Source organism: Lipotes vexillifer, unplaced genomic scaffold (genome assembly GCF_000442215.2).
Source record: "Lipotes vexillifer unplaced genomic scaffold, Lipotes_vexillifer_v1.1 scaffold809, whole genome shotgun sequence".
Classification (NCBI taxonomy): Eukaryota; Metazoa; Chordata; class Mammalia; order Artiodactyla; family Lipotidae; genus Lipotes; species Lipotes vexillifer.
Genome location: NW_006788521.1, coordinates 1965621 through 1990330, shown reverse-complemented (window position 1 = coordinate 1990330; position 24710 = coordinate 1965621). Strand labels below are relative to the sequence as shown.

The 24710-nt window shown below is 48.9% G+C and overlaps 1 protein-coding gene across 1 annotated transcript in view; it reads right to left on the bottom strand.

Moving 5' to 3' along the window:
* Positions 1–24710, bottom strand: part of ANKS6 (ankyrin repeat and sterile alpha motif domain containing 6) — a 54291-nt gene that overhangs the window by 24376 nt on the left and 5205 nt on the right. Inside the window, exons 2-11 of the mRNA XM_007461652.1 lie at positions 22032–22528; positions 17350–17394; positions 16451–16655; positions 15344–15450; positions 13143–13291; positions 11636–11834; positions 10804–10853; positions 7690–7893; positions 6452–6605; positions 4191–4360 (exon numbers count right to left, since the gene is read on the bottom strand). Coding sequence (XP_007461714.1) covers positions 4191–4360; positions 6452–6605; positions 7690–7893; positions 10804–10853; positions 11636–11834; positions 13143–13291; positions 15344–15450; positions 16451–16655; positions 17350–17394; positions 22032–22528 — 1780 coding nt within the window. The remainder of the gene's footprint in view (positions 1–4190; positions 4361–6451; positions 6606–7689; positions 7894–10803; positions 10854–11635; positions 11835–13142; positions 13292–15343; positions 15451–16450; positions 16656–17349; positions 17395–22031; positions 22529–24710) is intronic.

Here is a 24710-nt window from a genome sequence, read left to right as displayed (position 1 = left end):
CTGCTGAACTCACTTCTTAGTCCTAGGAGCTTTTGTGTAGACGTTTTTGAGTTTTCTAAGCAGACAATCATATCATCTAAAAATAGAGATAGTTTTCTTTCTTCCTTTCCAATCTGTGTACCTTTTATTTGTTTCTTACCTTATTACACTAGCTATAGTTTTTGGTACAAAGTTGAGAGACAACATCCTTATTCCTGATCTTAGGCGGAAAGCACTCAGTCTTTCACCATTAAGTATGATGCTAAGTACAGGTATCTTACATGAGGTCCAGGAATTTCTTTTCAATTCTTAATTTGCCAAAAGTTGTGATCATGAATGGAGTTTGAATTTTGCCAAGTGCTTTTTCTGCATTTTATTCGTTAGTCTGTTAATATGGTGAATTCCTCTGACAAAGTGTTCTTTTTGGGGTATTTATCCTTTTTAGTGTTCTCTTAACTTCCTGGACCTATGGTTTGGCATCTGTCATTAATTTGGGGAGAAATTCTTGGTCATTAAAAAAATACATATATATTCCTCTGCACCACCATTCTCTCTCTTTCTTCAGGGGTTCCAATTACTTGTATGTGAGAGTATTTGATATTATCTCACAGCTATTGGGTGCTCTGCTTTTTTTCTTTTGCTTTAACTTCTTTTTTACTTTGTGTTTCAGTTTGGGTAATTTCTATTGCCCTATCTTCAGGTTCACTGATTCTTTCCTTGGCTGTGTCAGGTCTACTGAGGAGCCCATCAGAGGCATTTCTAATCTCTGTTACAGGTTTTCAATTTCCAGCATTTCCGTTTGATTCTTTCTTATAGTTTCCATTTCTCTGCTGAAATTGTTACTCATGAGATCTTGCATGCTATTCAAATTTTCCACTAGAGCCTTTAACATATTAATTGTAGTTCTTTTAAATTTCCTGTCACATAATTCCAACACCTGTTTCACACTACATCAGATTCTGATGACTGCCTTACTTCTTGGGAGTGTGGTGTTTCTTGCCTTTTTGTACGTCTTATAATTTATGCTAAAAATTGGACACCTCATTTAGAATAGTAGAGACCATGACAAATAGTTTTCCTGCCTGGAAATGGGTACACCTTTCCTTCTGCTAGGCCTTTAATACTCCTTCGAGCTAACTACAACCCAGAGTGGAAAAAGAAGTCCCTTTCTTACGTTTTAAAAGACTTTGTCAATAAGCTGCCTATATTATTAATGAATTCTTCCTTCTGCTTTTTCTATAAAGACAGACATTCCATAATAAAGCTTCTGGTTAAGCAGGAGATAATTGGTATATCCCTAAGAAACAGATCTATCCCAACCAAGAGCAAAGAAACACAATACTCTAGGCCTTGTGTGCAGCATTATTTGGGAGGGAGCAGATAAATATAAAATTTGGGATGCTCTGAAATATTTGAACCATTCCTCTCATTCCCAGTGTGGCAGATTGATCATGTAATGGCATCATCTCCACCCCTCCCTGGATCAATACCCTTTGCTATGTAACTCTGTGTGGTCTCCTGCAGTGGGTGTGATGACTTGGTTACTTGATTGGTTTTCAATTTATGCCTTTGACTGGTGCCATTAGAACATAACCAAGCTTGCTGTGGGCATACATGGCCCTGTTTTTTTGGTCACCCCAGACAAAAGCCAAACATCTAAGCGATCCCCTCAGACCAGAAGAACTGCCTAGCTAAGTCAAGACTAAACTGCTCAGCCACAGATTTGCAAGCAAAAGAAATGGTTTCTGTTTTAAACCACTGTGCTTTCGGGTGGGAATAGAAAGCTGATATTCCCAGTGGGCCTTTGGGCTTCCTGAGATCTGGGAAGTGTTGAAGCATACTCTGATCCCACTCCCCCCAATTCTGTGTCTCCTAAGGCACACTTCATGTGAGAAGCCATGCCTTACAAATATCCCACCATTGCAGTGGTGCTTGTTTTAAGCAAAGTACAAAACCCAGATTTAGGAGGCTCATATTTTGAATACTAATTTCTAATTCTTCCTAAAGGAGTCTTTGAAAAGCACTTCATGGCTCCATTTTGCTGCTGGAGCCTTTGACAGAAAGCCCATTCCTGTGTCCTTTGGTTTAGGGCAGTGGTTTCTAAGAACTTGGGCTGGGCTGGCTGCAACACTCTCTGGGGAGAAAAACAGATTCCCCTAACCCTACCCTAAGAGTTTCATTCAGTTATGCTGTGTGGAACCCAGTAATCTGAATTTTTAAATAGCTCCCCAGGATTACAGCATATTCTTATGTTAAGAATATCAGGTGATCATTAAACTGAATCATTTCTCCAGTCTTCTGTTTCCTGAATGCATCTTTAGACACAATTTCCTTTCATCAGAACACACTTGTATATAGATTAAATGATAGGTGCATCCAAGTGAGGTAATAGTTAATATAATTTATAACTTAGATGCCTACCTATTTCCAACACCAATTAAAGGAAGCTAACAATATGTAACACATCTAATAAGACCATCAAAATAGAAACAGAAAATTTTAGACAACAGAGAAGAGGAAAACTATATCAAAATTCTAGAGTAGCAGATTTACCTTAATGAGTAGCTGAGTCTCCTAGCAGCAAAGGCAAAAAGTAAAATATGCTAATTATAGAATTCTTACTATCTGATGAAATAAAATGTATCGAAGTATCAGTAGAGACATATTTTCCATAGAGCTGAATTCTAAAATGAACTTAATTACATAAATCCTATTACACAAGTGATTCTGAACATAATAGAAAACATGCTAATGTGTAGAGAGAAATTTTTTCTGGAGTTATATTGTAAAGAAACTAATTACACAGGTCCAACTGCGTAAGGAACTTTGAATAACAAAAAGAGTTGTATAACCAACAGTGGTTGGGCAGAAAATAAAGACTATTTTTCATACATCCATTAAGACATCAATCTCTGGAGGCACTTCTGGGCAAAGGTCCAAGGGTGAGGGCTTCATACGATCTAACTTTTCTCAGGGAAAAAGCTTAAGACATCTAGAAAATAAGATGAAGAGTGCGGTTGTGCTTGGACTTGGGGTCCTCTCAGAGGAGGAAACGGGCTATACTGCCCCACTGCAGGGGCACCTGGAGAGCCATCTGGTAAAGGAACCAGTTCACACTCATGACTAGGTACCCACACTCTGGGGGCTCACTCCATTAATCAGCCCCGGAGGAGGGACTCAGGAGGTGGAGGGGGAAGATTCTGAAGACACTGGAAGACCTCCCCTCCCAGAGGCATGTGGGGTTTTCCACGCATTGCAAATCCCGCAGTTTGCTACCAACGTGGTGACTGCTCTGGGGCTGCACTAATGGAGGAAAGGTGCCAGAGCAGGGAGGTGAGGCCCTGGCTCTGTCCTGCCCACCAACCTTCCTTTAGCTCCTTTCCTACACCACACTCTCATCTCCGGCGCTCTGCACGTGCCGTCCCCTCACCCTGGGACAGTCTCCCCCTTGCCCTACCCTTGCCCCTTTCATCTGGCACTTCATCCTTCAGAGCCCTGTCTAGATGTCACTGATGCCCTCAAGCCTCGGCAGAAACCCAGCCGTGCCCCACAGCATCCTCCCCTCTCCATGACAGACCCTACCACACCAGTGTGAGACGGCTGTGTCTGTAGTGACACCCTGAGAATGGTCACCAAACCCCTGCTTCACTGCTGGATCCTCCCTGCTGGAAGTGCCAGGCACAGAGCAGATGCTCCAAAGATGTGGACAGTGGATGCATAAGGAAGGAGTACAAATACTACTGCTACAACTGTCAACAGTAAGAGCTGACACTTACACAGGCATACCAGGTACCAGCCCCATTCTAAATGCTAAAGTGTGAGGCTGCGATTAGAACCCAGGCAGTTGCTCCTGAACCCACACTCCGAACCCTTTTGCTCTAAATCAGTGAACAAAAGCATGTGCCGTGTGAGGCTGGATGACCAGTACAGGGCTGGAGAACTTAGTGCTCACCCTGGCATCGCACCATACCTCAGCACCCCTCCCACCTGGAGGTATCCTGGAGATCGGGCGAGAGGTGAACACGTGTGCAGGAGACCAAGGGCACAGGGTATGATCTCGGCAACCACCCTTCTCAGAAATCCCAGGTGCGGCCAGATGGGAGGTTTAGTCCTATCCCACGACGGTGGCACCACCTGTGCGCCCCAGGCATGGACCATGCTAGAACAGGACCTGTGAGTGTCAGAGGAGCAGACGGAAACAGAACAAGCACCTTGCCACCAGGAACACTGCCGCCTGCAGAGGAGACCAGGAGCTCAGATGGGCTGGAGCCAGGCGCTGGCCCAACAGGACTTGACCGATGGCTGGGCTTCTGCTCAGATAATCCGGCTGCTTTTTTCCTCTGGGCAGCGATCTGGGACAGAACACTGTCTATGCTGCCACCTGAGGAAACAGGAATAGGAATGACTGCCTGGGTCCAGAGCACTGCAGTGCGGGCGGTGGACATCAGATGCCGACCTGGCTGAGCCAGAACCCCGTTTCCCAGACCCCTGCCCCTGGCTCTGGGTCAGGGCCAACCACAGGAGGACTGTGCATGACAACTGGTAGGTGGACAGCCATCAAGGCTCCAGTTCGTCCTCGCTTTCCCCCGAGCCACGGCCAGTTCAGTCAGCCGCCAGCGGGCACAGACAGCACGCCCTGCCCTGGGTTCCCCCAGCAGCCCCGCTGCAACGCCTGCCAGCAGCTCCACATGCTGCCATGCCAGGGCTCCTCTGCCATCATCCAGCCCCCGCTTCTGGATCTCTACACCCCCAGCTACTCCCACAGTTGAGTCAATTCTCACTCCATAATACTCAGGGAGTTAGCTTCCCTGACTGAATCCTGACTGCCAAGTTCCCTCTCCCTGTTTCCCCAAACGTACCAGCAACCTTGAATTATTACGAAGGAAAAGGGGAAAGTGATAATATCCAGAGCGCGGGAGGGCACTGGAGGGAGAACACTGATATCTGACATTTATAGAGCACTTCCTAGGTGGCAGGCACTGCTGTAAAGCCATTCTGGAGGGCGAAGTGTAAAGCTTCAAAAACAGGCAAACCCACTGACCCCGCCACCCTGATTCAAAGGCACTTACATTAAGCAAATCACTAAGCAAGCAGGCAAGTGCAGAGCTATGAAGCCATTACTTAGAGTGGGATCTACAAGAGCAAAAATCTAGAACAGCCTTGGTGTTCAACAAGAGGGAACTGGTGAATTAAAACTGACACCTCATATGAGTGGAAGGCTGTTTGGTTATTTAAAAGATGCTGTAGCTACACGTGTATTGGCATAAAGAGGTGTTTACAACATGGTAATGGGTACAAAGAGGAAAAAGGTTACAGAGCAGACTATACTGGGAAGTCAGCCTGCTTGCGTGCAGGTCCTGGCTCTGCTGCTTCGCAGCTGTGTGACCCTGGGCGAGTTATTTAACTCCCCTGAGCCCCAGTTCCCTCCTCTGTAAAGTGGAGAGGACACCTCACAGGATGTTGGAGGACTGAAGGAGATAATCTATTTAAAGGGCACTGTGCCTGGCACACACTAAGTGCTTAATAAATTATTATTATGCTTTCATAAATATGCATTAAAGTACTTTGCGAAGATATACACCAAAACATTAACAATGATCCCTAGTGGGTGAGATTATACTTTTTTTTTTTTTTTCTTTATCTGGTTTACAAGCTTTTCCATAAGAAGCATGCATTCCTTATGTAATGGCATAAAGCAGGGTGCCTTCCTGCAAAGCTGGCTTTGGTTAATCCTGGATCCCCTCAGGGAGGACTAGAAAATATCTTGTAACCAGCCTCATTACCTATTCCCATATTCTGGTGTTTTGTTTTGTTTTTTATAGTATTCACTATCATCAGATTTTTTAAAAATTATCTGTTTATACCAGAATACAACTTCCTACAGAACTTACTTTGAATTTTTTATTGCTAAATGCTCTATCGCCTAGACATTGCCTCACATCTAATAAGTGGTCAACAATATTTGCTGAAAGAATATGGTAAACAAATGTAATGATGTGAAAAAAATTAAAATTAAAGAAAAAGAAAGTATGCCAATAAGCCCAAAATAACTGTGGGGCAATTTGCTTTGAGTCTTAATTGTCTCTGGGCAAATCTGCTGTGTGTCTCTGGGCAAATCTGTCACCCACTCTGAGCTTCAGTTTCCTCATCTGTTCACTGAAGGGTCAGGATGAGAAGATATCTAAGGTTTAATCTTCAAGGATTTTAAATACCACAAAAACACCATGTATTTCTTTTAGTTTCTTGTAAAATTTTCCAAGAAAATAAAGCATTATAGACTATTTCTTCCCCTCCCCTGCCCTAAGAAAATGCATAGAAGAAACTATGAATTGTGAATTCACTGAAAAATCCTTTGGGCACATCAACAAGAAAGACAGGTTGTATGCAGTGGTCTCTAGGACTGTCCCCAGTTCACACCCTCAACCCCAAGGGATCTTCCCACCTCCCCGGAGTGGCCTGCCTGGGTACCCACCTGAGCGGTTGTGCAGCTCCCCACCGTGCCTGCTCATGCCTCCTACCCCACTGGAGCCACCAGAAGAATGAGGTGAGTGGTTGAAGTTTCCAGAATTGGCAGGAGAGGCTGGGCTTCTGGAGAGAGACGGAAATTTAACTGGCCTGACGGGAGTCTGCAAGAACAAGGTGGAAATCACAGTTAGGGTTTGCTGTTCATTCCTTCCGATGCACAGATCACAGTGGTGAGGGACCTGGAGTTCAGCTGGCCCATCCCAGCCAGTGCTTGTATCCACTGGCATGTCCTTGCCCACCGGTGCTCATCCTGCTAGGAGTCCCCCAAGGGATGGCAGTTCACATCTATCTGCTGACAGCTTGACCGACCATTAACTCAGGCTGAGCACCTGGGACATCGTTTCCCACAGGTCACCCACCTGCTCCCATGTGGTGGACTAATGTAAACCCACTCTGTCCATTTTTGAGTACCTCCAGCCACCAGGCCCTTGGTCTCCAACTAGTGATTTGGTATTACGACAGTCCAGGGAGGCAGCAGCAAGCAATGGGGGTCAGACAGAGACGGGGGCCCTGAGGTTCTCCAATCAGTCGACACAAAGCAGCAGGGTCAGGTCCTAAATCCCTGTCCTCGGTTTGCCCATTTACTGTACCTACATTATTTACAGTCTACACATATGGAGATCAGCTCCCACAATGGGACGGACTACCTCAGTATATCACAGAGACACACTGAGGGCCACCAAGTCAGAAACCACTGTGGTCAAAAGGAGACAAGTCACGCTTTCTGGTTGCAAGAAAATACTAGTAGCACACATAGTTGCCTCCCAGTGTTGAGCTTGGTCCTGGACCTGTGCAACGCAGTATGGAACTTAATTAGAGGCCAAGAACCTTATTTCTGGTCCCAGCATCCCTGCCCCAACTTGGCTGGGTGACCTTCAGCAACTGACATCCCTTCTCTGGGCTGTTTCCTCATCTGTTAAAGGGAAGGGTGGATTAGATCAGGTCTTCAACCTGTGTTCCAGGGAGAGGGGCTCCCATTTTCACTCCATTCACTCTAACATTTTAATCTGCTTACATATTAAGTTCTTTGGTAGGGTTTCATTAGACAAAAGAATATCACTCATTTAAAAGAAAATAAAAAGCTTCAGCCCTCGTGGATTAGTGGGTCTCAGGTCCCTTCTGCCTGCAACACAGCACAATGTCAGTGAGCGGTGACGTGTAAAGCATGTCAGCTGGACAACTTACAGTGTCTGTGCTCCCGCCGCCCACAGGTTGCCCCCTGCTGGCTCTCTGGGGCCGCACAGTCTTCATGGGGTCTGCCTTCCGGTTGTGACATGTCCGGGACCGATCTGAGCTCCACAGCTCAAAGCTGGAAGGGGGTAAGAAAGGGGGGATGACTGCCTTCAGCTTGTCGCTTGGGAGTCTGGTGAAGGGGGCTCCATTCCGAAGCTGAAAAAGACAGGCTGTGGGTTAGGCAAGCTCCAAGAGGGCTCCCAGCTCTGCGAGGAGGACTCCAGGTTTCCCCTGCTTCTCAGAGAACGGCAGCACTACCTACCCCTCCACCCAAGCCAGAAACCCACACAATGTCCTCAGCTCTCTTCCCAGCAACCAAGCGATTCCCACAGCTGCTCTGCTCGAACTTCCAGGTTCTCTTGCGTCTGTCCACAGCAGAAACACACAACAGGGGCGGGGAGTATGGAGAGTCGTGGGGTAGCCAAGAGGTGATACGTGTGCTGGGATGGGGCAGCACAGGGGAGGGGCCACCTCTCCCTGCAGGTAGAGAGGGCATCTTGTGGGTGGGGGGGCACTTGAGCTGAGCCCAAAGGACAACAGAGAGGTTTGGGGAAAGGGCACTGCAGACCGAGGGAAGAGAATGTGGAAAGGCCTGGAGGCAAGAGGAGCAAGACCAGTGTACAGAATTGCAAGGACACTGGTGTGACCAGAGCTGGGGGTTTCAGGAGGAGGGGATGAGGGTACTGGAAGGCCCAGGCTGGCTCTCTGTGAACCCAGCCAACCCTCCCATCCCCCATCCCACCACTCCTTCCTACTCCAGCCACACCTCCCACTGCTGACATTTTTAACTGCAATTTAAGTTTTGAAAATGTGATTTGGGGTCAGTATAAAATCCACACAATGATGACTGGTGGATTGTCAAGGAAAAGCTTTCACACAGTCCAAGCTAACTTTAATTAAGAAAAGACAGTGAACCTGGTGCCAGATGGTGCTTTGCAGGGAAGGGCATACCACAGCTAAACCTGCCTCGGGAGCCAGGCAGGTGGGCATCTCCGCAAGGATGGCTGCAAACGCCCACTCAGCAGAGCACCGTGGCCATCCTCCATCTGCCACGGGGCAGGCAGGCACACTGGTGCCCTCTAGAGGGCATGAGGAGGTGGGACAGGAGAGCAACAAGATGGGAGGGTGGGCATCCTGGGTTCCCACCCTGGCTCTGTCCTGCTTTTCTGAGAGTCCGTGAATAAGGGCTGTCCCCTCTGGACCTCGACAACCTCATCTGCCTAAGGGTATTCATCAGAGCTGTTAAAACAATGAAAAACTAGGAACCCCAAAGTCCAGCAGGTCAGTCTTAGATAAAGAGATGAGGGCACAGTCCCATGATGGAATACTCATCCTGCAGCCATTGGATGTGATGGGACCAAAGAGTGTTTCTGACACAGAAAAGATGGTCATGACAAACTGTTAATACACCGGGTTCAGCACAATATGGGGAGGATAACAGTGCCTGACCTGGCATGGTTGTTGGGGATATTAAGTGAGTGAATATATGTAAAGTGCTGCAAATACTTAATAAGCATTTGGCTGTACATACTTAGTGCTGTGTTAAGTATTTGTTTATTATATATAACACAATATCATATTCACAGATGTGAAAAAATGATTAGGGAAAATACTCAAAAGATATATGCCACAAAATGTCAATCATGATTATATCTGGATGTGTGATCAAGGGCAATTTTATTTTTCTTTATACTTTACTGCATCTTCCAAAATTTCAATAACAGCATTTCTGTCTTCATACTGAAAGTAATTATTGCTATTTAATAACATTATCAAATGTTGGGCAGTACAAGTCCCACAGTCAGTGTGCAGACACCAATTTACACCTATTACACAGCAGGGCAGAGCGGGCAGATCCTGGTCAGGGCTCCGCAGGTCCTGGGGCAGCTTAGTCTTTTGGGGGCTCCTCTGCTCTCTTCTTCTCTCCAATACTGCCCTCTCCTGGCCAGCCTCCAGATTAAGACCTCAGAGCTAAAGGGACTTGAGCCCAACTCCAACCAGGAGACTCTCACTTCAGAGAAGAGAAATGAAGCCCACAGAAGTGAGGTAACATGTCCAAGGTCACACAGTAGATAAATGAGAGCTCATTCTGGGCCAGCCACTATGTTAAGAACTTCCTGGGGATGATCTCATTGAAAAACCACAACCATGGGAGATCATCCCCTAAATTAGAGAAGGCTAGCTATCACCTAATGTCCATCCTTGATATCTTCCTCAGCAGACACACCTGATATTTAGATGGGCACACGACCACTCGGAACAAAGACTTCATTTCCCAGCCTCCTGTGCAGTGTGAATGGGCCATGTGACTAAATTCTGGCCCATTTAATGTAAGCAAAAGTGATGTGTGAGTTTCCAGGAAACTTCTTTAAAGACACCTGGCATGTGCCTATGGTCACCTCTTCTCCCCTCATCTTTCCTGTCAGCTGGAGTGAGGTAGTAATGGACAGAGCTCTGGCAGCCATCTTGGACCAAAAGGTGACCTTGGTAGTAGTAGCCATGGCTGGGAGACCAACAGGTAAAAGGAACCTAGGTCCCAAACTCTATGGAACAATAAACTAGTCTTGAACTTCACTTACTTGACAGAAATGTGATGCTGTCATATATTTATGCCAGTTATTTGGGGATTTTCTGTTACTCACAGCTGAACCTAATCCTGATACATCTCTAATTTATAGATGAGGAAACTGAGGCCTCTCTCAGGCTGGAAACATACCCTCCTCTTTGACTTCTCTCTCCTTGGCTTTCCATAACCAAAAGGGTGAGTTCAATGTCACCCATCAATTCCTATGCCTACAAGGCCCCTGTCCTCAGTACTGCCTCCCTGAGAACATGATTGTGGATTACCTCTGGCTGCTAAGCACCAGCACAGCCTTACCTGCAATTCAGGGCTGGCATCTGTCCTGATTTCTCGGTGCCAGAGATATACCCACTGTTACACATTTTGATATCGACCCCATCTGTAACCACCACAGAGAAAGACAAACGCCTACATCCCTCCTTAGAAATCAATCCCCTAACAATTAGTAGAGACCCGAAATGCTTTTAGAAAAGCCCCTCACTCACCATGGTTGTCAATAACACATCTTCCTTTTCTCCTCTTGTGCTCCCAGGACCTGAGAAACAAATAGAAGTTTCCTGAAATGACCCCCCCCCCTGCAAAGAGTTCACGGCATGAGGACAAGTGACCAGGTCAGCCTTCATCCTGGAAAACCAACTCTCCTGAATGATTAAATACTTAATAATAATTGGTATTCTATATCTGAATAGAAGGAAAGCACTTAAAAGGTATCTTAGAGTGTGTTTTCAGCTTTTCCATAAAGCACTGTCATGCTGGGTCAGACAGTGGTACCTCCAGCTCAATAGTCTGTCTCAAACAGTGGTGCCAAAGGATCTAGTCTGGGTGTGGGAAGTCTGACTGTTAGAAGGGATCTGATCTAACTGACATCCCAATCAGTGTGGGAATCTTCTTCAGTGACCTGGCAAAATCATCCAATCTGTTGAATACCTCCAGTGGTGGGGAGCTCACTACCCCCAGCCCAACCCTGGTAATTCACTCTATTTCAAAACACTGTCGGTGCAAGACCAATCACATTCGGCAGGTGGGAAAATCGCCGATCGAAGGCAAGAGAGAAGCAGTGACTGGCCAGTGGTCTCTCAATAGAGCATGTGGGACAGAAGCCTGGGACTCGTGCCACCTGCTTCCCCATTCTACCACACTGACAGCAATTATGTCCCTTCTTTGCCAGACCAGCCACTCTGCCCCAGTGTCACATTCCAACAGCATCTCACCTCTGGCATCAGCCCAGGAGGTGGGACAAAGGGAAGAGGATGAGGGCAAAAAGGTTCAGGGTTTGACCATTCTGGAAATTCTACCACACAAGCAACTTCTTCTTACCATTGTCTTTGGTCGTGGGGGTCACGTCGGGGAGCCCAGAGCGGCTCGTCTTGTCTGGGGGGGGCGCCCTCATTGTGGAGTCCAGTGCTGGCTCTGGCTCATCACAGAAAGGCAATGGCTGGTTGCTGGACAGCCCACGGGGCAGTGTCTGCATCAGTTTGAGCTTCCGGAACCGATTGGACATTCGGTTCCACCAGGACTGCCAAGGAAGTGCAGAGCAGAGGTCATGCCCCAAGAACACCTAGCCCAGGGACAATGACCACACTCCACACGTGCTTCCCTTCCCCTCTCCTGGGCCCACCGCGGGCATTACCAATCAACCATAGCACCCTTTCCCAAAAACCATGGTTCTCTCTAAATCCTTCCTGACCCAGCCCTTAGGGGGCCTTTCCAATAGGCTGGAGTTGGCAGTGAACCCCATTTGCTAACCCTCTTCTAATCAATCTCCTTATTGCACAGATAGAGAAACACAGACCCAGGGATATCAATTTGCTCAATGTCTTACAGTCAAACAGGGACAGACAGATGGACACAGAGGCAATACCAAACACCTTAACATCTATTACTGCATAACCTCCTTCCCCCTATTCCAGTAACAATGTGAGAGGTGTCAGGGTGTCCACACCAAGGCCTGGACCATCTGCTCCTGTAGCTGATGCCTGCCCACCTAAAGAGAGGACAGGTGCCACCCCTAGGGTGTCTACATAATCCCACGATAGCTCAGAGGTTACTGGCACAGTGCCAAAGGGAGGCTGTGAGAGCCTGGCCTACAGAGATGGCAGTGAGGCAGGAATGAAGAGATCTATGCAAACAACACTGTGAGGAAGAATCCAGGGGCCTGAGTGAGTGACAAACATGAGAAGAATGCTAAGTCTGCAGATCTGAGAAGGTGCTAGAACCCCAGCCAGGACAAGGGAAAAAATAATTTTGATTTCCAACAAGCAGAGCAGGGCTTGGAGGATAAGAAATTCAAAGAGAAACATTCAGCTTGCAGTTTAGAAATAGGCAACTGGAGCTTGGTTTTGAGGCTTCCAGAAGACGCTGATGGGGATCTGTGGACCGCAGGGAGATCCTAGAATGGTGCAATCAGCAAATACTTTCCACACGAAAGCACAGGCCACAGATGGCCTGGAAGAAGAGGTGTTCAAGGTTGGCCAGCTCAGTACTACATCATGCAAAAAAAATGTTTAAATTCCCTACATTTACGAATTGTGTCTCTGCATCAAAATCTGGGTTTCTAGCTTCTCCTGAAAAATATGGGAACATGTGGCAACATGGACCCACATACTTGCAACAGCGACTAAGGCCACTAAGTGGTCACGATCACCCCAGTTTTCCCTGGTCCCCACCGTTCCCTATTGCTCACCTCCAGCTTACTTCCTGCCCCTACTGGGCCCCCCACCCCAGCCTACACCAGCCCTGGGTAACAAGGAAGCGGCAAGCATCTCCCCCCTTCACCCATTCTGGCCTGGCTCTCTGACGCCATTTAAGACAAGAAAAGGCAAACCTTAAGTCCGCCTTTGTCATCAGGCAGCACTGGGACACTCCAGGGCTGGCGGACCTTCGAGTGGGGCGGGGGTGGTGAGTGGCTGGGCCGGCCTTTGTCTTTATTCACCTGCATGCAGACAGATGCCAGCAGTCGCACAAGTTCCGTGTCTATGGACACAAAAGGCAGCATTTTACCTGCAAATATGTCTGTCGGGCCATGGGGTGGGGGCCCAAGATGAACCCCATCAGCCTGAGAACTCAGCCCCACAGCTCCAGAGCCTGTGTTACTCCAGGATCAAGGCGTCCCTGCCTCTCCACTGGCTCTTCAAAAGGTGGCAAACAGGTGAGCAGGGCTTAACCCACTTAACCAGAAATAAAAGCCAGAAGTCCTGTCCTACCAGGAAGGCAGAGGGGTGGTGGGTTTAAAAAAGTACAGGCTCGGGACTTCCGTGGTGACGCGGTGGTTAGGAATCCGCCTGCCAATGCAGGGGACACAGGTTCGAGCCCTGGTCCGGGAAGACCCCATATGTCGTGGAGCAACTAAGCCCGTGCACCACAACTACTGAAGCCCACGTGCCTAGAGCCCGTGCTGCGCAACAAGGGAAGCCACCACAATGAGAAGCCCGTGCACCGCAATGAAGACCACTTGCAACTAGAGAAAGCCCGCACACAGCAACGAAGACCCAACGCAGCCAAAAATAAATAAATAAATAAATTTATTAAAAACAAATAGTAAGTAAAATAAAACAGCTGTTGTTTAAAAAAAAAAAAAAAGTACAGGCTCTACACCCAGATGACCGACGTTTGAATTCTGCCTCTGTTCCTCCCTGGCCATGTAACTGCAGGTAGATTAAGAGACGACATTAGTACCACCACATAAAGGTATCTGGAGGATTTGAGGTAATTCCTAACATACAGTAAGTGCTTAAGAAAGGTTAAGTAGTATTAGTTATTATTAACTCAACTAGGCTATTGAAAAAACAACAAACAGGACTGAGAAGAAAATACTACCAACTATTAATATGCTTTTCTCTTGATGACTATTTCCTTTTTTTCTCTCCAAGTGTTCAATAATAAGCATGTGTTTCTTTGAAAATTTCAGGCAAAAACTTCATTTGAAAACCCACTAGGAAAAAAAAAATCCAATGGGGGAGATTGTTTTATTGGGAAAGGGAGTGGGGGAGAAGGGGGGAGCGGGAAGAGACACAGGGAAAGAGATGAGTGTCAGAGGAAAGCGTGTGTGGGAGGAGGCGGGGGTCCCCGGGAGACTGATCCTGAATGATGTGAACCCTAGGCACGTGAGAAGCGAGCTCGCTGCACTTGGGTGGAGGGCCCTATCTCTCTAGCAGGGCTCAAGTCTTCCCAGACTCCGGGCTCCTCCCCTCTACAAGCAGACAAGAAGCTCTGCTTCCCTCCCTGCTCTCCAAGGATACAACAGGACCAGCACGTATCTGTGATGTGTGGGGCCCGCAGGAGGGGAGGGTGGCGGGGGAGGTAATGCTGGCGGTGAGGAAGGTCCTGTCACCTCCACAGCTAAGGGAGGCCGCAGGAGTCCCTCCACCAGACACCCAGGAGGCAAAGTCCTCCCCTCCACCTCCAGCTGCTTAGAATCTGGCTCAGGGCTCAGAGCCTGCGGGCCAGGAAGGCCTCCCAGCTTCTCCCGCTCTGGGCTGAAACTCGGGGGGTCACAAGAGAGACAATAGGTAAGACAGACCCTGCCCCCTGAGCTGGCTAATTGGAAGCCCCAGGTCCCAGAGGAAGGCCTGTCAAAGTGGGGGAGGGTCTGAGGTGCCAGCTGGGGGCTTAGTAATGGCGACACCCCCAGCACAGTACCCTTGACCTGGAGCCTCCACCTACACAATTAAGCCATGGGGGTCACTGCTTCATCTGATTCTGCTCGTGAGAGGGGACTGTTTCCTCCGGAGTCAATCAGTTTCTGGCTGGGAGCACAAATACCAATCTAGGATTTGTGCAGTATGCCAAGGCCTTCCCTCCTGGAGACTCCCAGAAGGCTGGAGCCAGAGAGGCCTCAGGGACTACCTGGTCCCAGCTCCACCCTCCTTGGGAGGAGTGAAGACTTGCCTGAGGCTGTGTGGGGAGCTCTGGGAGTCTGAGAGTGGCTTCCCCCTTGAATAAGCAAGTGCTTAATCACAGGTGATTATCTCGATTCCCAGCCAGAGAACCCGGCAGGCTTAAAACTCTTTTCCAGAAACGACCCACCAGGATCACTCAGCAGCATCACTAGGTCAAAGGCCGTGTACCCGTTTTTTGCACGAAGAGTGACATCAGCTCCTTGGTTTAGCAGATATTTGACAATCTCCTTGTTCCTGTGGAAGAAAGAAAAGGCCAGAGTGAGACCCACTGAAAGGGAAAGCATGGCCTTGCTTCTGGGCAACATGAGTGGTGGCTTTAACTAGAGCAGCATCTCTGCACCTGTAAAAGGGCTTGGAAAGCTGTGTCTCCCAGCCCTTGGTCCCTACACTGTGGCCAGCCATGACAGAAATCAAAGCCTGAGTGTTCCTTCCACAAACCAAAAACCAAGGGCTCTGCCCCAAAACCACTGGCCCCTAGGACCACATGCAGGCCCTGCCCCTCCAGCCCCAAATCAGGACTCCTGCAGCCGAAACATGAAGCCTCTGCAGGCCAGGGTGTTTGATGTGGAAGTCTGAGGCCTATCAAATGAGGAAAGAAACCACTTCAAAAGGACGCAGGAGACTGCTCTGATCACCTGAAGCAGAACAAGGGTGGAGCCCCTAATTTGGAATCAGATCACTGAGCAGGTATAAGGCTGTATGCAGATCCCTGCCTCTTGGTCAAGCCCACCCCAAGGAGGAGGCATCCAGGAGGGCAGAGGGATGACTGGATGAGAAGGGATTCAGAAGCACCAGTCAACGCTGACGCCTATGCAAAACGAGGGCTAGGACAAGCCTCATCATCAGACGAGAAGCCAGTGGTACAAATGGCCGATGTTCATTCCCAACAGGGGCAACAGGGGGGCTGCTATATACATCAATGTGAAACTCCAGAAGAACTAATCTGTTTGCTTAACTGAAACTTATCTTTCAGTATAAAACCTTCCTTCTGCATGGTTTCTCATGGCCACAGGTGAAACTGTGTGCCAAGGCAACAGGAAATCTGGACACAAAGGGTAGGAATGCAGGATAGACCGAGCCTGCGTGGCTTTTAGTCTTTTTTGAGTGCCTCAACATCTTCATAATTGGGGGGGTGGCTTATCTGCAGCATCTCAGTACCAGAAACCCATCAGGAACACTATTTCAGCCCGGGACACCTTAGCCTCCCCACTGAGGGAGTGGAGCTGGCACTGACCCGTGGTAGGTGGCCTGCATGAGGGCCGTCCAGCCATGCACGCCATCCTGCTTGTCCACGTCAGCATGCCTCTCAACCAGTAGCTGCACCAGAGGCAGCTGCCCCATGACAGCTGCCAGCATCAGTGGGGTCGCCCCATCCCCATTAACCAGGTTCACGTGGTTGGGGTCTTCATCGGCAATCTCTTTGACCAGCTGGAAGTTTCCTGCAAACAGAAGCAGAAGTCCTGGTGATCCGTGGGCCTGGCACCGCAGGATTATTTACCCAGTGGTTTCATGTAACAGATGTGCTAAGCCAGCCTCTGCACTGGGCTACTGGGCATCGCAAGGGCTACAAAGATGAGTCAGAGGTAGCCCGCACTCTCAAATCCTTCTGTCTAGGAGAGATGGAGGCAAGCACACAAACAGCTTTACCAAAAGAGAGAAATGTTACTGATACCTTAAAAGAATAGTGATGAAGGGCAATGTGCATGCAGAAGGAGAGCTCAGGTCTCCCTGAGAGGTGAGGATAAGGGCGAGCTTCCTGGAGGTGGGGTGTCTATTTCAGGAGAGGCAATATTAGGCTAAACATCCCTTCATTACAAAGAGAGTGGAGCGGGTAGGTGGGCAGCCAGGCATTTTAGAGGTAAGTAAAAGCCAGGACATAGCCACAGGGTTTAGCCGGAGAGGCAGAGGGGGCCTAAGAGAGCAGTCTGGAATCTGTGTGTAAAACAGAAACAGCATGACTACCAGACTCCAGGGTCTGAACCTCCCTGGGTGAAACTAGTCAGGAAACAACAAAATGCCTGTTTCTTTCTCAAATACTCTGGGTGGCCTTGAAAAGGACTATAAATATTAATTAGGTTGGAAAAAATAGCACTGTATTCTTAAATATCCAAAAAGATTTTCTAAAGCGCTTACCCATTTTCAATGCATGGAAAATATCAGGTCGCCTTTTCTCCTCATCTGGGTAAACAAAGATTTTACAAGTTAACCACGGAAAGGTTTGAAACAACAGAAAAGTCACAAGGGTGTAACGACCCAGCCTAGCTTTAAAAATGATCTGCTTCTCAAAAGCAGTCTAATCAGAGACCTGAGATGACTCCAGCAGACCTTCTGGAAGGGCTATTGTCAGAGTGTCTGAAAATGCTTCAGACACAGACCGTGGGAGGTCATCTGGCCCAGAAAACATGAATGAGCAGACCATTTCCCGACCCCACAACTCATAAAGCAGTCATTTTTAGGCATTCCAAACTTTGGGATGGCCTTTCTCAGATAGAACGGAAAAGTACAGTCTTGGAAAAATCTGTATTCCTATGAAGATTTTTAAAAGAAACAATGATTCTTTTATTCTAAAAACTAAATGTACAACCATGAGGTAATTCCAGAGCAGAGGACCCCTGAGACACTGAGCAGCTAATCCCAGAGGAGGTCATGGTCTGGCCACCAGAAGAGCCAATGCTAATATTTGCTTTCCTTCCCAAATAAGCAGCCATCTGAATGATTCTGAAAGTTACCCCTACCCCAGACTTGCAGATGCAGCTCCCAGCAGACGACTGCCCAACTGATGTCTTCGTGCTGGGCCTTGCTGCGCCCACCCAGAGCTAGCCCCTCCCTCATCTGCTCTCTCTCATCTTCCTCAAAGCTGGAGCTAGCAGGTACCCTGCTCCTTCCCATCAGAAAGCATCCATCCTCATGACCAGGCTCTTCCCTGGTGTGCAAATGTAGGACTTCCTTTGACTAACTCCGGGGGGATGGAGCAGCTGCAGGAGGAAACCTGTGACTCTGGGCCAAATCCCTGGTCCAGATCAGCCCCCTCCGGCAGCTGGGAGTAAGGTGTGGCACAAGGAGCACGGAGTCTGGAGTCAGAGTACCCGAATCTGAATGCATGTTTCCAGAGAGATCTGTCTCCTCATCATTAATATGGGGACAACACACTAACATGGGGACCATGTGGTTGTTGCAGGGGTGGATAATATAGATGGTAAAATGCTTCAGAAATTCTTAGGCTCTATTCTAAAAAAAAGAGCAATTTTTGTTATCTTTCCTAGTGACCAGCACCCACCCCAGAAAAGGTACTAGTTAACTCCAGGGCTCTTACAAGGAAGTATATACAGGGCCATGGAACCAAGTGTCTAATTTTGCCTTTGAAATACTATTAAGAAATGATACTGTATTTTGGTTTCAAAAAATATGTCTCGTTCTTTTTAGTGTTTAAGAGTCTAATTTGCTGTGGGCCAGGGCCTTCTCATGCCAAGACCCTTTGACAGAAAAGAGTGCGTCACCTGGCCCTAGTGTTGGTTGCTAAGCAACCTTCTGGTGCAAATGAATCACTGACAGTCTAGTCTTACCCCAGGAAGCTGGGGCAGCTGTGCCTGATGCCCAGTGACCCTGGGCTGGTCCTTTCCTCACTCCAGGCTCCAGTTTTTGCATCAGTATCAGAGCAACTCTAGGGACCCTTCCATAGCCCAAGGAACAACCACAGTGGGGGTGGGGAGGGTGTCACAAGGACAGTTACAGCCTCCAAGATATCCTGTCCTGCAGCTAATGCAAGGGAGAGAGCTGGGGATCTCCAAGGCCCTGATGGGGGGTGGATTTCCTGGCATCTCACAAAAAAAGCTGGGGCCTAATGTTATTCATTTAATAATCTGTCATTATTAGTAACACAGTCTTTGCCCTTGCTGTTGTCCTACCCGAAGGCTCTTCCCTGAGAGGCCGCATGGAACACTTCCTCAGCTCCTGCAAGTAGGCTGAACTCTCACCTCAAGGGGGCCACTCAACGGCCCTATTTCATATGGTGGCCTGTATCGCCCCAACTCCACTGCTCCCACACCCTCCACCTCGCCCCTGTTTGTTTTCTTCCCCACCATGGTACTTCCATCTACCGTACTATGTAACTTATTTTATTTAATACGCTTATTTCCTGTTTCTTGGCTGTCTTGCCTACAGAGGCCAGCATCCTCAAGCGCAGGGATTAGGTCTGATTTGTTTGCTGGTGCCTAGAACAGTGCCTGGTACATAGTAGGCACTCAAATACTTGCAGAGTAACGGAATGAATGAATGGTCAATAAAAATCCATTTTGGTAGCTTCCACTCATGGCTCTTTATGTGCCAGGCACTGGGGTATGTATTTTATAGGCATTATCTTATTACCACAGCTCATAGGACCTCACAAGGTAAGTGCATTTACTATGGCTGTTTTATGAAAGAGGACCCTGGAGTCCTGGAGGGACAATGAATACAACAAGGCCGCACAGCCACAAAGTGGGAGAGCTGAGCCTCAAACCCTGGTCTGGCTCGATGGGGGAGTCTGCTCGTAACCATGACCCGGTCCCATCAAATAGAATGACTATAGTAACAGGGGTGAGGCAGCTGCCAGCACCTCTCATGCGCTCCCTCTGGGCTGGGATGACCTCACTTGAGCCTCACAGCAGTGCTGTGAGGCAGGGGGTACTCCCGTCACCCACTTATGGATGACGAAACAGAAGCTTAGAGAACGCAGGCAGCTGGTCTAAGGTCCCTTGGCCAGCACAGGCAAGGCTGGGTGGATGCTGGTAGAGGGTGATCCTGGGCACAACCACCACTGTGTCTGCCCCGCAGCACCTTGAGGAGATGAGGGCAACCCCTTCCCAGGGTGCCAGGGCAGGCCCTAAGGAGGCACGTGGGGGGCTAAGACCCCAGAACGCCGGCTGGGGGAAGTCTGAGGAAGGAGGAGAATAAGCAGGACAAGAGGCACAGCTCAGGGGCCGCAGGCAGGGTGCACGTTCCAGACTGTCGACTTCTAGGGTGGAGGTCTTGGGCGAGTTGCCTGATCTCCCTCACCCGCAACATGGCTGAAGCCAACCTCCCCGGGGTGGGGGTGAGGTATGAGTCTGCCTATTGGCAGAGCAGGGACGTGAGAAGGCAGCTCCCTTCCCGATCCTGGCTACAGAGACAAACGGAACCAAAGCCTTTAAGGGAGGGCAGCAGCCTTGCGTCAAGGAAAATACCCTGTGTGAGGCTGGGGCCCTACCTTCCAACTGTAACTCTTCCCCAGGACCTAACACTGAACTGCTATTACATTCTAGCCCAAGGGCTCACACCCCAGAGGCCAGCTTATTTTCTGCTCATGACCACCTGGTAGTTGTCATTAACCCCATTTTACACAAGAGGCAAAGGAAGGCTCAGAGAGAGTTATAAGCATGCCCAGCTCCCAGCAGCCCTACAAGTGCTCCAACTGGGCGGAGTCACATCCCCGTGCTCTTCCCATGGATTCCCTCACCTTCTGAGTGTCACTCAGCTTCTAACCGGTATGCGACCTTTGACCAGCCTCTATTCCTCTCCGGACCTCACTTGTCCAATCTGCACAAAGTAAAGAGGTCTCCTGGCTCCAGATAGGTTTTCCTAAACTTTACTTCTTTTTCCTTTGTTTGGCGTTCTCTTCATTTTCGCCATCTCTCTGTTGTTAACAGTATTTCAGTTTTTTGACACGATAGTGTATTTCTAATAAGCATTTCCCAAATGTGCAGCATCTTTTGATTGATGGAACTTTTTTTTTATTGGCCATTTGAATTTTTTTTTTAATTGAAGTGTAGTTGATTTACAAAGTGATTGACAGGACTACTGCATATTCTTTGGATGGTTCAAACCTTTCAACACTTTCAAGTCTTTTTAGCCTGTCTGTCTGACGACCTTTTCTTCCAATTTTTACCTTTCAGTCCTACGTGCTCACATGCTGCAGCCCAGCCTTACAGCCCAGGCTGTATCAGGCCTGCCACTGAAATCAGAGCATCACAGACAGAGGGTATTGAGGCTGTGTGACTCTGCATTACACAATTCTACTGCACATGATGAACTAGAGGTTTTGAAACATATGTCCTATAGCAGATTTGCTAAGGATTGTTTAGACATCTCTTTAAGTGCCAGAAAGATGGCAAGTTTAGACATCTCTTTAAGTGCCAGAAAGATGGCAAAAAGAAAAAAGAAACAGGATACACTAATAGGTGTTGAAAAAACACAACAGAAAAGTAGGCTAAATTTTATGTGAATTACTCTCTGGGCACTGGTCATTGGCAACTGAGGTTAGGCACACTGTTCTAGAGCAGGGGTTGCCAAAACTGCCCCTGTGCCTGTTTTTAGAATGATGGTTTTCCTGGTCACACCCCACCCACTTCTTGACATATCACATAGGCTGCTTTCATTCTAGCAGAACTGAGTGGTTACGACAGAGACTGTGTGGCCCACAAAGCCTAAAATACTATAATTATTATCTGGTCCTTTACAGAAGTTTGCTGACCCATTCTAGAAGGATCCCAGAACTTCCTGCACCAGAATCATCTGGTTAGGAAGGAGGGGCCTTGCTGTGCAGGTTTCCAGGCTCTTCTGAGAGCTACCAAATCACTCTCTGGAGGGAGGGTGGGCCAGGAACCTGCACGTGGCAGGCACCCCTGCCTGATTCTCCCCCACGGCACATCTTAAGTCCCACTACCCCACAGGCTGGACTGCGATTTCCACATGCCCTTCTGTTTGGACACCCCTCAGCATTTGCCATTTAAACACAATCTGGGGTCCTCTGTGAGGCCACGGCAGGACGAGGGGGTAGTTTAGCGGTGGCGCAGCCTGACCTGTCTTGGGTCTGACAGTGGTCAGCGGGTCCAGGTAGTCTGCAAGGTCCCTGTACTTGCGGTCAAGTGCGACCTCGAAGGCGGTCTTCTCCAGCACGCTGAGGTGGTTCGGGTTGGCCCCCTTCTCCACCAGCTGCTGGGCCGTGCCAAGCCTCCCGAGGAGTGCTGACAGCATCAGCGGGCTCCAGCCCACAGTGCGGGCCGCGTGGTTGGGGTCTGCACCCCACTCCATCAGCAGACGTACCACAGCCTCATGTCCGTGCTGGATGGCGGCCATCAGGGCCGTGACGTCCAGGAGCTCGTCCCTGCCGTCCCCCGCCTGCTCGCCTGAGGGTTTGTGATGGTCCACAAAGGCACCGGCTTCCAGGAGCAGCTTCACCACGCCCAGGTGGCCACCCCGAGAGGCCACGGTGAGCACACTGGCCCCCAGCCGGTTCTGGGCATTGACATCAGCCCCGTGATCCAAAAGGAGGTGTGCCACGCTCACATGTCCAAATCTGCCAGGAGGATGGACAATTAGTGACACTAAACATGGGACAGTGATGAGGAGACAGCTCATGTAATCATTTAGTTATTAATTATTGAATCATTAACTATTAAAGTTGTAATAGCTGCTTATAATCAAAGGCCTTCTTCTGCTGCCAGGCACTGTGCTGGCCCTGCATACACACCATCACAAAGGCAAGCCACTGCCCTGTCTAGTTTCCAATCCAGCTCTGCCACCCACTAGCTGCATTACCTGGAGAAAGAATTTTGGCTTCTTCGTGCCTCATTTCCTCATCTCTAAAATGGGGATATGATTATATCTACTTCAAGAGCTGTGGAGGATTAAATGAGTTAATATATATAAATATAAAATATACATAAAGCACCTAGAACAGTGCTTGGCCAAAGGAAGCACCACATAAATGTTAGCTATTACAATTGTAATCATTTCAACATCTTACATCACACAAGAGGCCAAGGTCACCCAGCTGGTGAGAGGTGGCCACAGGGTCAGAACCCAGGTCTGTTTGAATCCTGCTGCCCTCCCGCTTTCCCCTACACCACGCTGCTTCCCACATCACAGAGAGTTCGTGTGATTCTGCTTCAGAGCTGGGTAAGCTCCCTGTGTTCTCATTCCCCACAGGCAGGGCCCATGTCTGACTCACGTCTACCCTTCCCAGCCCCAAACACACATGCACAGAAGGTCCTTTGAGATGAGACAGCGGACCCCATGCCAAGAAGTGTGGCGTAGCTGTGGTCAGCAGAGGCGGGCGGGGGCACCTCTCGCCAGAGGCCTGCTGCCACCTTCTGGCTGGAATGTCCCCTGCTGGCGGCTGAGAATCCGATCTGGGCCAGACCCTCTCCAGGGAAGCTTGAGCGACTGCCTGGCTGGGACGCTGGGGAGACAGACACGCACCCACCAGCTCTAATACCAGGAAGAGGAAAACAGATGCCTTTTCCCAGCAAAATCTCTTCCTTCGTCTGCCACCAGAGGGCAGAAGAGTTCTGTTTTGCAGCGTTTGGGGTTGGCGCAATCCTGGCCTCAGACCTGGAAGGAGCCTCGGACTAAAAGGAAAGAACAACAAGAAGAGAGGGGCCGGCGGTGCCAGGTTTTACAAGACTGTAATGCCGGCATGAGGTCTGCATCTGCGAGGCAGCTTTTCCAATGAATCTCTTGTGGCGTTCCCCTCCTTTACGGAAGCGGTTTTGTGCTTCATCTAAACCCAGGGCCTCCCTCCTCACTGTGGAGGCAGAGCCAAGATTGAACTCTGTTTTGAACTTACAAATACCTTCTGGGATGTGAACCTTAACAGCACCGGGTCACTCAGGCTGCAGAGCTCAGAGGGAGAGCTTGGTGAACTGGCTTCCCCAGCTGCAGGGGAACTGGGCCTGTCTGGCCTTTTCTCCAAGAGTGGACCGAATCTGGCAAAAATGTGGAGAGCTGCAACTCCAGCCTGTCTCCCTGCCCATCCTCCATAATGATATTCCCCAAACCTAAATCTCATGGCCACTCCCCCACTTCCCACTGCCCGAAAAGGCCTGCCAACTTTGTCAACCTTACTTCCTCCCAACTCCCACACCATACTTCCATGCTCACCTGCACTCAGCAGTTATACTCCTCCCATGCCTCTGCCATCCTGCCTTTCTGACCCTCCTGTCCTTGTCTACGGGTCTAAGCACACCCGTTATCCTGCTGCAGGATTCAGCTCAGATCTCACCTCCTCTGAGCAGCTTCCAGATCATCTCCCCCCATCAGTTCAGGTGTCCCTCACTTGAACACACACAATCCCCTGTCCTCACCCCTCCTGATGTACCTGGGCCCTCCTTCTGTAATTGTGTTTTCCTGTTAGACTGTGCACTCTCCAAGGACAAGACCCACAGTGGAGCTCAGTAAATTCTGTCGAATGAGTGAGTGAATGAACAGTTGGCATAACCACGCAGAGGCTGGTCCCCAGACAGGCAACAGAAATGGCTGAAGAACTGGTGTATCCTCCGTTGGAGTAGATAATTTTAAAAGATTACCCTATTTAGGGACTTCCCTGGTGGTCCAGTGGTAAAGAATCCGCCTTCCAAGACAGGGGACACAAGTTCGATCCCTGGTCAGAGAGCTAAGGTCCCACATGCCGTGGGGCAACTAAGCTCGCGCCCCACAACTACTGAGCTCTTGCACAGTGCTTGACACAAAATAAGTGC